Below are 12,295 nucleotides of genomic sequence, written 5' to 3'. Positions count from 1 at the left end.
AAATAGTTAAATTGGTCCTCCCTGGTGGGACAACAGGTTAAAGCACAGCACTATGAAGCAATCCCCAACCACTGCATTATGAGCTTGATCCCACGCCAGGGAGGTGACCCACATGGTACAGACCTCTCCTGACCTGCCCGCTACTCCCCTCAGCAGTGTACTTCAGTATATTTGCCTGTTCTGCTCCCCACTCTGTCTCTGGTGAATCCTCTCACTCCCGTTCTTGTATGCATAAATAAAAAAAATCTTAAAGAAAAAGTTAAATTAGGGCCCTCCCTGTTGGTACAGTGGGTTAAAGCACAGCACCAAGAAGCTAAAGCCACTTCAACATGAGTTTGATCCCCACCCTGGAGGTGATCCACATGGCACAGCAGACCTCTCCTGACCTGACTGCTTCTCCCCTTAGCAGTGTACTTCATAGACCTGCCTGTTCGCTCCCCACTCTGTCTCTGGTGAATTCTCTCACTTCTCCTGCACCTCTGGCCTGTACTCCAGTTCTGTATACACAAATAAATAAATCTTAAAAAAAAAAAAGTTAAATTACAGAATTCTTGCTTCAGAACTACAAATCCAGAATAATCCAATTTATTCCTATGCTGAGTCAATTAAGAAAAGAAAGATAACCTAAAGTCAAAACAGGTTTATTGGTTATATATACAAAAAAAACTGTATGCAACTTACAAGTATTCAATATAAAAAAGGCTCAGTACAAGCTGCTCTTCTTTCACTATAAGAAAAGTATATCAACTTCAGACAAATATAGTGGATTCCAATTTTAAGATTATATATTACACATACTCAAAAGAAGCCTCTGCTTTTTCGGAAAATGGATAAAAGCTATTAAAGGTAAATGAAATGAAAAGAAATTAAAACTGCGGTATTGATTTTTATATTAACATCATCTATTATTTCTGTATGATATAAGCAGACCAAACATTCAAAATTCAAATATAAAACTAATATTTTTTCAGCTTCATTGACATATAATTGACAAATCTTTTTAATAATGGAAAATATATGCTAAAGTTATCAGGTACCAATTTTTTAGAACTTTTGACTAAGAGTTTTACCAACTCGCTCTAAACCAAAAAAACCTCAAAATTTTAAAAATATATATTTTTCTGTTTATTAAGTTCAAGATTTTTTTCCTTCTTCAAACCCTAAATCCAAATTAAAAAAAAAAAATTCACTGGCCACTGAGAACATTTTTGCAGTCACATAATCAGAACACTTACTTCTTTAATTATTTAACTTATTTCCATCCTAATCAAATGCCAGGAATATAGGAGTAAGTGAATATTATTTTTTTCCCCAAGCCTGTGATAGAGATATAACTAAATATACATGAGATACTTAAACAGTGAGGCAGGCCCTTATGGCAGAGGGAATGAACCCTCTTTATGGCCTGAGGAACAAACAGCAGATCACTAAAGCTGATCTAGAGAAGCGTTTACCAGGAATCAGTCTTCTCCAAAGCTGGACAAGGAGGAAGTGTGGAAAGCACAGCTTTTCTAAAAGTATGAAAGGTGTCACTTGGCGACACTCCAGTTTCCTGAGGAAGGGAAGGAGACAATGAATCATCTTGTATTACGCATTTGAAATCTTCCTTGTTTTCTACCGTCAGCAACTGTTCTATCTCCTCTTTTAAAGATAAATTTGTTTCAAACTTATGATTTGGTACCTGAAGTTGCTCTTTTTGAGTTGTTCTCTCTTCTTCCAACCCCTTTGACTCCAGGCAAATGAGTTTGTTTCCGGAGACCTCACTGGCTTCTCCTTCCTCCATGGGAGGTAGATGTTGAGGTGCCGTTGTTTTACTCATAGATTCCTCTTTCAGCAAATTTATATCCCCATGACAGGTAAAATTTGGCGCTTTGTGTAGCCTAGAATTTTTACCAAGTGAGAAACCTCTTACTCTTCCCTCTTTCTCTGCTGTCTCTGTCACTGGTTTTTTTTGATCTAGCACTGTCCTTATTAGGAGTCCCTGTGCATTCATCCTGTATTCTTTGGCAGCTCGCTCTCTACGCTGCTTCTGGAAGTTTGTGATTTGAAGCAGTTCCTCTGGAAGATCCATACATGCAGGCTGAAAAAAGAAAATGAACACAAGTGTACTGTTACTAAACTGCTGACTATGGTCCTTACAGTCACTTCTACAGTAATGAAATGTTTGGCGATGGTGGGGCTGTTCAAACGTGTTCTTATAGCACCCTCTGGTGTCTTCAACTATAGGGTTTTGTGTGTGTGTGTGTGTAATTTAAATATTTGGAATTCACAAGAATGTGTGCACAAGTGTAAAAAGATTATACAATGGAAAGTGAGTTTCTTTTTAACCTAGCCAGAGATGCCTTAGCACATCTATTCTCTAAAAAGCAGTTTCTTGCATAGCCTCCCAGAGGTAGTCTGTATATATACAATCATATATGTGAATAATGTGTGAGTTTCTCCATTTATGTATGGTATAAGTATGTGTGTGTATATACATGTGCATTTATTTGTGTGTGGTTACATATATGTTTTACTAGATATTTATCTTTCCATTGGGTTATATTTGTCAATTTTTACATGTATTTACATATATATCTTACTAGCTATTTATCTTTTCATTGGGTTATACTTGTCAATTTTTACGTGTATTTACATAAGAACTTGATTCATGGAGTTAATTTTGGTAGTGAGAGACAGAAATCCAATTTTGGTTCTCTTTTCCCACAATGGCTAGTCAATTGACTTTCACCACTTACTGAGTATTTTTTCTTCATTAATTAGAAAGTTTACCTCTAAGGCCCTCCCTGGTGGCATAACGGGTTAAAGACAGCCTGTACCCTAGTTCCTGTATGCAGAAGTAAATAAAACCTTTTTAAAAAAATGTCTACCTTTACCACCACCACACTGATATTTCTGGGTTGAATACTCTGGTTTTATTATTTGCCTACATACTTACCAATTACAAACCTTTTTAGTTAGTGCAGATTTTAATAACTGACAGGATTATTCTTATACCTTTATTTCTAGAAACTAGCTCAATTTGCCAAATAATGCAGGTGTTAATATTTTTCTTGGACTAGAATTAAAATAAAAATTAATTTAGGAACAATTGTGAGTCAAAAAACTCAGTCACCATCCGTTTAAGTCCTCTTTATGCCATTTAATAATACTGTAACTATGTTCACATTTTTAATTAGATTTATTTTAAAGATCTATTTATTTATGCATACAGAACGGGGACACAGGGTACAGGGTTGGTGAGAGGATTCCCCAGAGACAAAGGGGGAGCAGAATAGGCAAATGCTGAGGGGAGCAGAGAGCAAGACTGGAGAAGTTTGCTGCCCCATGTGGGTCACCTCCTTTTCTGGGGATCAAACTCTTGCTGCAGAGGCTGCAGGTACTGTCGCAGTGCTGTGATTTAACCTGTTGAGCCACCAGGGAAGGCCTTAGAATAATTTTGAAATAACTTATCTTTTTGTTATAATTATAAGTGAATGTTTTCTCTTATTATATATTCTAGCTGTGTATGTGTATATAGCAAAGCTATACCTTTTTGTTATATTTTGTATCTAGTCACTACTAAATTGTCTTTTTGTTTGTTACAGTCTTTTCCAATTGATTTGCTTCAGTTTTCAGTTGCATTATAGGCAAGGAATTATTCTAATTCTTCCTATTCAATTTTTATAGTTTACCTTTGTTTCCTAATTTTATTGACTAATAGTTTAAAAAATGCTAAAGTAGTTGTGATTGTCACCGGTTTTTTTTTTGTATTATTCTTGATATTAATGGGAATGCTTCTAGCGTTCCCAAACACAGTCTTCATGCTTGACATTTGTCTTATCATGCTAATTTCCTACTAGAACTTTAACCACTGATACAGAATAGCATCAAAATTTTTAAAAAATTAAAAATATATATTCACTATATCATTCTTCATTTTTGTACAGTGATGATTTATTTCCCCATGAAGTTCCCACCCCCAGCTCACCCTGCACCATCACAGAGTCCCTTGTGTTCTCCTCACCCCTATCCTGGTCCTTCTCCCTCCTCTTCCCCTACAGAAAGTGTCTGATCGATAGTTGCCTGATGATTTTGATTTTGATTTTACTATAGGTACTTTTTATTTTCTGATTCCTTTTTTGGTTTTTCTATATTTCCCCTATAAGTGAAACCATTTGAATATCATCAAATTTTTTGTCAGAGTTTATGAGATAATTATAAGACTTTCTTGGGTCTTCTAAAATGGAGAATTTCCTGACATTGAATCAAACTTGCAATTAAAATCCAGTGACAGATTAAAATAAACTACATCTAAGTGGGGTTCATACCTATAATGTTAGTAGTTTATTTAGGATACTGCATCCATATTCCAAAGTGATAGTGACTTATAAAACAATAGCCTGAAATGTTTTATGTAAGAGGCTTAATCATCAATATTTTAGACTTCGTGAGTCACAAATTGTCTCTGTGGCACATGCCCTCCCCCCCCTTTTTTTATGTCTTTGATTTTACAACTACTGAAAACCATACTCAGCAGGCAAGCTGTACAAAAATAGGCTATGGGACAGATCTGGGCTTAGGGTCAGTGTTGGTTAAGTCCAGGTCTACAGTTTTCTTATACATTGCTGGCTTCATAAGAATGACTAAGGAAATCTTAAATTTACCCATTCTTTGACAAAAATATTTACTGAAAACATTGTTTAAAATTATAAAAAAGGGGGCCTCCCTGGTGGTCAAGGGACTAAGTCTCACCACTATAAAGTTATAAGCAGCCACTGCAGCATGAATTCAATCTCCCACCAAGGAGCTGACCCACATGACTTTGTCTTGCCTGATTCTCCCCTCAGCAGTATATTTCAGTCAATCCACCTGTTCTGCTCCCTACTCTGGCTCTGGTGAATGCTCTCACTATCCCCACCCCAAACCTGCTGCATCTCTGGCCTACACCACAACTCTTGAATGCATAAAGAAAATAAGTCTTTTTTAAAAAGTATTCAGGGAGATGGATGAAGCCCAGGATATAATCCCTTCAAGAATATTATCACCAGGTCTGATTCATTAAATTTGCTGCATTTATGAAGAGTGGGCATCGCTCCAAAAGAATAAGGAAGAAGGCAAAGACACTCTCACCTACCTCTGTGCCTCCCAGACGGTCTGCTGATCCTTCTCGGTAGGTATTCAAGTACCCATCTACCAGTGTAGTGAGGTCAGACATCATCTCATCCAGGAGTATTAAGCGAAGGGGTAGCAAGTAGGTGGCTTCCAAAGCTAAAATTTTCAACAAATAGGGTGAAAGAGGTCTTGTGAACCACACTTCTGGATTTTCCTGGAGATACCAAAACAATTTCCATGGTTAGCAATCTTTAAAGAAAGTAACTTTATCTAAGTGTTACTTAAATTAAAACAATGTCACTGTATTACTGTTATTTTCTTCTTTCACACTATGGCTAGCTTTCTATATACACACTCTATATGTACAGATAATATGTGTAAGGAGGGGTCAAATGGGGAAGATGAGGGAGAAGGAGAGAGAGATCAGGAATTCATCAAAATTGTAGACAACAGCTATGACTACATGGCCAAAATTATAGCAAGTATGGTTATGACAAAAGTTTGTATGCAGGGCTATTAGGAACTAAAGAAAATGAACCTTACTTTGGGAAAAAACAATTGGGATGATTATTTTGTTCTATTGCCTTCAATTCAAATTTCCCAATAAAAATCCCACTTTGTCCCAATTTTAAAATTTATTTCAGAATATTTTTTATTAACCTTTTCTTTTATTTTATAACAGTTTATTTTTACATCATTTTGTACATTTTTTTTCCACCTCAGAATATTTTTTAATTGAACATCAACAAATCTGGACCCTGGCTTTTATCCACTTAACTTCCACAAACTGTTCACCTTTGGAATAACTAAGGTTTTGGCAATGATTACCTGCTTACATAGCAGCTGTGATTTCTCAAGCTGATCATCATACTTAGGAAAAGACTTGAAAAGCTACTGTCATATAGCACATCCTTTAATACTCACCCGAATTAGTTTTTGTCTCTCTTCCAGAAAAGAGAGATATTTAGGGGCTACTTTGAGGTGCCTGATTAAACTCTCCTGCAAGGTACTAATGCAGTTCGGAAGAAAGCCACCTGTTTCCATGGAAAATTGAAGGACATCTGCTACCTATGGCATTAAAAGACAAACCTATCAGTCTGTAAAATATTTACAGAGAATGTCTTATGGCAGAAATAACAGAATTAGAGAAATTTCTTTAAATATCATTTTCCCAAAGGGTCTATGTTATAGACAATAGCCATTAGGAAACTTGAAGTTGTTCAGGGAACTTACTCTGAAAAATCTGGAGAGAAAGGGATGATTACTTAATTTTAATGTGCCCTTGTCTATTATCTTCTATATTTCTTCCTGCCTTATTGTTACCTATTACTATCAAGTATCTTTAGGAATGGGGAAAGGAAGATAAAATTCAAGAATAATTTTTATTAGCAGCTCTGATTAAAATGTTGGTAAGGAAAACTAATAAAGTAAGAATGGACTAATTATTCATGTGTGATAAGGTAAATAATGTCTCCCCTCCCCCATCAAAGACACCCATGTCCTAATCTCTAGATCTATGAATGTTACTGTATGCAAAATGGATTATACAGTTGTGGGAATTTTATGAGGAATACACTGGAAAGAAGAAAGCATACAAGAATGCATTGTACAAAAATGAATAATGGGACCTTCCTGTTGGCACAGGGATTAAAGTCCCAGCTCTATCAAGCCACCATGGCTTGAGTTCAATCCTCAGCCAGGGAACTGACCCACATGACACAGCCGACCTCTTCTATCTTGCCCACTGCTCCCCTCAGCAGTGTATTTCAGTGGATCTGTCTGTTCTGTTCCCCACTCTGTCTCTGGGGAATCCTCTCACCCCAGCCCCCCATACCTCTGGCCCACACCCCAGGCTCCTGTATACAGAAATAAATTTTTAAAAATCTTTTTAAAAAAAGAACAATGATGTAAAATGTGTGTGTGTGTGCATATATATTTATGCATATATATATATTCAAAAAATTAAAAAAGAATCTTGAAATGAGAAAATCATTTTGAATTTTGTGACTGGTCGCGAACAGAAAATTACAATTGTTTTTGTATAAGAGGGAGGAAGACAGAAATTTTATTACTACAATCAAAGGAAAAGATGAGGTAATGATGGAAACAGAGACTGGAATGATATACTCTGAAGACAGAAGGAGCCATAATCCAAAGAATACATGGCTATTATTTGAAGTTGAAGAGGAAAGGAAATGAACCCTTCCTTCTTAGGCTTCAGAAGAAACCAGCCCTGCTAACACCCTGATTTTGGCTAAATGAAAGTCATTTCAAACTCTGACCTCCAGAACTGTCAAGAGTCTAAGTTTGTAAGTCACTAAATTTGTGGAGATTTGTTTGAACAGGAAACTAAGAAAATGTATTAAAAGAAAACAAATTGATAAAAGTCTAAACTGCTGCTTTTTACACTAAGGAAATCCGAAAAGAAAAATATAGAAAGAAATGCCAATGTCTCCATTAGACAAGACACAGGGAGTCAAATCAAGAAGTCTAATGGCCTAAAGTGAACAACGATCAATTCTCTTACATTTTCAAGTAAACACTGAAGCAATCTCTGTATCATAAAAGATGCTGAAAGAAGGCTCAAAGGAACATGTAAAGAGGAAAGTGGCATAAAGTTAATTTTGAATAGATGCATGATGGACAAACCCGAACCACATAAAATAACAAAGTTGAACTTTTGGGAATTTTTAGTAAAAATTAATTGGTCAACTCTTTAGTTTAACCCCATTCCAAAGGGTGTAGCTCTAGGCATTTAACTGGCATATGCATAGAAGAATGTTTTTATTCCTCTCACAGAGAAACCAGAAACTCAGATCAGCTCTAAGAGCTAGTCAAGGAAATTCTCATTTCTCTAGGACACTTTATTTTTTAAAAGATTTTATTTTTATGTATTTACATACACAAGAACTGGGGTATAGGAGTCAGGGGTGAGAGGATTCACCAGACACAGAGTGGGGAGCAGAACAGGCAGATCCACTGAAATACACTGCTGAGGAGAGCAGCAGATGAGACATGAGAGGTCTGCTGTGCCATGTGAGCCATTTCCCTGCCTAGTGATTAAACTTGTGCTACAATGGTTGCCAATAGCTTCACAGAGCTGAAACTTAAGCCCCTGCACCACCAGGGAGGGCCTTTCTAGGATATTTTAGATGAGAAACTAATAACATATCTTCAGGCTATTTGGGGCCAGAATATGCTTTTTAGGCATATCTAGTAGAACCTGTATACCTGAGTTAGATGCTAACTAGCCACTAGCCTTCGTCATATATGTATATTATATGTGTAACTCTAACCCTAGTCAAGATAGGATTGTTCATCTCACATCAGATATCTATGTGAGATTTCAAAAGACTCCCAAAATTTTTAGTTTCTTAATGGTATAGAGTGTGAAGACTGCTTTATATTTGACAAATTATGGAGTAAAACAGGCAGGAAAAAATCCTAAATACTTTAACTTTCCTGCAAAACCTTTACAGTTCAGGGCCTCCCTGGTAGCACCAGGGGTTAGAATGTAGCCCTATGAAGCTATCTGCAGCCACTGCAGCACAATTTCAATACCCGGCCAGTGAGGTCACTGGTCCACATGGCCCAGCAGACCTCTCCTTAGCAGTGTATCTGTTGTATAGTTCCCCACTGTCTCTTGTGAATCCTCTCATCTCCCATACCTCTGGCTTGTACCCCAGTACTTGTATGCATAAATAAATAAATCTTTTTTAAAAAAAATTCTATCATTCATAAAATGTCTTCACAGACTTCCATGGAGAGTAGGCAGGAATGGGGGACATATAAGAAAGATTTTCAACCACTAATCAGATAAGGAGCTATGCATACTTATTTGAAACTCAGTCTTGTTCTATATGTACCTGTGTGTCAAAGACATTATTCAGCAAAATTCCATACTGATGAGAGAGGCAGTCAGAAAGCCAACGGCAATCATGGATAACCTAAGGAATCAGAAGGTGGAGACAGAGAAATTAAAATCTAGCTGTTAATGTTAATAGCAAAATAATCAGCTTACATGCTCACCTTCAAAATTCTCTTGTCTTCTAATACCATCTGAAGTCCATTGTTGAAAGCACGACTTCCCAAAAGGAAAATGTCAAATAAGTAAACTCGGCTATTTGTAGCCACCTATGACAGACCAACCAGACATAGTTATATAGGATCACAACAAGCTAGGGAAGGGGATCTGAGGATCAACTTCTAAAGTAAACAATAGTCACTCAATGATTCTTAGGGAAAACAGATTTTTATTTTATTGTTTCAGGAAAAACAGAGTTAAACGGATGTGAAGTTAAAGAAGACAGCAGCACTGCACTTTTCAAAAGGAAATAAAGTCAAGTTGGTGATTTAGCCTTTCTATAGTTTCAATTTTATCAGTCTCACCAATGACATTCTAATATTCCAGGGATTACAAATTTAAGAAGGAATGAACAGCATTTCATTGTCACTAACAGGAAATGCTATTTCTGAGTTCCATAATATACAGGATTGTATTAATACTTGGAAGAGACACTCCTTGCCCTCAGTATTTTAAAATAGGCAACAAATCCATTGATACAAATAATGACACAAATAACAAATAAACAACAAACATAAGATTGTTGCTGATCATAAAAATCATAAAGGCCATACAGCTGAATAATCTATAGAGTCAGAGAACAAAGGCAAAAAAATATCCAAGACGATCTAGAGAGCCAGCCACATTATGACCCTTGTCACTGCAGGAGTCAACTGTTCTTACAGCTACAACTGCCACACCTACCCGTCATATTATGACCTTACAGTGTTTGTTAGAATTGGATACTTAAAATAGTCATTCACTTCTCTTTTACCCTAAATCTCAAATTGTAAAACTTGAGAGACATATTACCAAAAGTTCAGAAAATTATTCCCTGCTAGAGAATTATGAGAAAAGGGATTGTTGGATTTACTACTAAATTAGTAGTAACAATGGCGGAGTCATACATATGGCTGGCTGTTACTCATTTCTTCAGTGACTTGCTGTCTGCCATACAACACTGACATTTTTCATATGTTAAAAAATGCACATGGGTGTAGTCATATCCATTCAAATCTTTGTTTTTTCTGTTCCTTCAAACACCTTCGGCAGCTGCAAGAGATTGACAAAATGCACTCGAGTGTCTTTTTTTTTTTTAAGATTTATTTATTTTTATTTATGTATACAAGAACTGGGGTACAGGCCAGAGGTGCGGGGGATGAGAGGATTCACCAGAGATAGTGGGAAGCACAATACGCAGATGTATTGAAATACATTGCTGAGGGAAGAAGTGGGCAGGTCAGGAGAGGTCTGCTGTGCCACATGGGTCAGCTCCATGGCTGGGGATCAAACTCCTGCTGCAGTGGCTTTGGACAGCCTCATAGTGCTGCACTTTAACCTTTTGCACCACCAGGGAGGGCCTAGAAGTCTCTTATTGTTAACTGATTACAAGATAAATGGGTTCTCACATTTTTTCCTAATTATTTAGGACAGATAAAACTCTTTGTAATTCTCAAATATTTGGTACTATTATCTTAAGATATATCATTGTATGTCAAAAAACCTAACAGATGAAAGTTAAGCATTTAAATAACTTAACGTTAAGAAAAGCAGTGGGAAATACTGACAGAACGGAAGAGTAGGGAAAATAAAACAACAAAAAAAATTTTTTAAATGTTTAAGAATTAAAGGTGTTAGATTTAGATACAAAAAAGGTGAAGAGCTAGGAATAGAGGAAAGGTCTGAGATCTGTAAGGAGCAGTTTGTCTCCAGGTTAACCTCACTTAGTCTTCTTCCATTCTCACAGAGGTTAGATATATATATATATATTCCCATATCCAGTCAGGGAGGCTCCAGGGTTGTGAATATAAGACAGAGGACGGAAGCGGTTTTGGCAGTGGACTGAAAAGTGAAGTTTGAATTTTGAACTGGAGTCTCTAGACTTCCATTGCAGCTTCTAGGCCTAGAACACCAGCCTGTGTTGGAACAAGAGGAAAGGGCTCCAGGCAAGAAGACTTCAAGACAAAAATGCAACATAGACAGCAAGAGAGAAGTAAACCACTGCACTGAGGGGAAGACACAGGAAGGCTTAGTCACAGTTCAAAGAAAACAGCTCTAATATGATGAGGCCAAAACTAATTCTATGAAAACAAAAAGTTGTACAAGAAATTAAGCAATTTCTCGGCTCAGCAAAGAACTGTAGTTACACATTCATAATCACATACATTAACTCAATAAAAAAATTGAGGGGGAATGAAACTATACAATAAAAAAAACAAAAATAAGAAACTTTTCATATATCTAAGGAACTAAAACAGCCTGGAGCCTATAAGACAACAATGATATTGTTACTGGAATCCAGCAGGAACACAACAGGGTGGTGTTCTTTCACCATGCTGCACCACGGCAAGCCAGCTGTGGCAGTTGCTCCTCCAAGACCTTTTATGTAAATGTACCTCTTGGATTGTGGACTAGACCAATCAGGTGTGAGTTACGAGCTCACTGGTTCTAAATGGTCCAGTCAGCCACAGGATTGAAAAATGGCCCAGTCAGACTTTTGTAATCAGAACCCAGCATCCTCAACAGTGGGAGCTAGCACTCTTTCATTCTGCTTCTCCACCACAAGTCTGTGTCAGTTGTTCCTCAGAGCCCTTATGTAACAGTGTACTTCCTGTATCTTAGAATGGACCAATCAGGTATTATGAGCTGACTGATAAATGATACAACAGCCACAGGATTGAAAAATGGTCCAATCAGATTTGTGGGTACAGCAACCTGAAAGAGGATATAAGCCAGGGTTGGAGGGAGCTGAGAAGGGAGAGGTCAGCCTTGAAGATGCCAGCCTCTGAGGAGATAAACAGGAGAGATGACACCAGCCCCTGAAGAAAAGATGAAAGTTCCAGCCTCCGAAGGAAGTAGTGACCATCAAGCTGAAGGAAGAAGAAAGAAGGGGAAGACTCCATTCCTGGCCTCTAAAGAGGAAAAGAAGCATTCAGCAGGCAATCTTCAAGGAGGGAAGAAAAGCGAAAGACCTCTGTCAGAGACAAATGCTTCCTTTTTAGAACTACAAGAAAAACCAAAGACATTCCACACAATGGGGTGACATAAAAAGATAAATATGCCAGTGAACCTCTAGTTATTTCAAAATAAAAAATTTATTTTAAAAATATCTTTTACAGGCCCTCCCTGGTGGCACAG

General features: G+C 37.1%; 1 protein-coding gene across 3 annotated transcripts in view; it reads right to left on the bottom strand.

Annotated features, from left to right (window-relative positions):
* Positions 1-1,137: 1,137 nt before the first annotated feature.
* The window catches only part of EXD1 (exonuclease 3'-5' domain containing 1), a 28,795-nt gene continuing 17,637 nt past the window's right edge, over positions 1,138-12,295 (bottom strand). For 2 of the 3 annotated variants that reach the window (XM_012728572.1, XM_004687903.2), the window contains exons 8-12: positions 9,124-9,228; positions 8,961-9,041; positions 6,019-6,162; positions 5,117-5,308; positions 1,138-2,080 (exon numbers count right to left, since the gene is read on the bottom strand). In XM_012728572.1, coding sequence (XP_012584026.1) covers positions 1,451-2,080; positions 5,117-5,308; positions 6,019-6,162; positions 8,961-9,041; positions 9,124-9,228 — 1,152 coding nt within the window. In that variant the 3' untranslated portion in view covers positions 1,138-1,450. The remainder of the gene's footprint in view (positions 2,081-5,116; positions 5,309-6,018; positions 6,163-8,960; positions 9,042-9,123; positions 9,229-12,295) is intronic. The other variant, XM_012728573.1, reaches the window with a different exon arrangement.

The sequence above is a fragment of the Condylura cristata genome, unplaced genomic scaffold, assembly GCF_000260355.1.
Source record: "Condylura cristata isolate star-nosed mole 26May11 unplaced genomic scaffold, ConCri1.0 scaffold00023, whole genome shotgun sequence".
Taxonomy (NCBI): Eukaryota; Metazoa; Chordata; class Mammalia; order Eulipotyphla; family Talpidae; genus Condylura; species Condylura cristata.
Note: the sequence above shows the minus strand (reverse complement) of the source record. Positions and strands in the feature narration are given on the sequence as shown.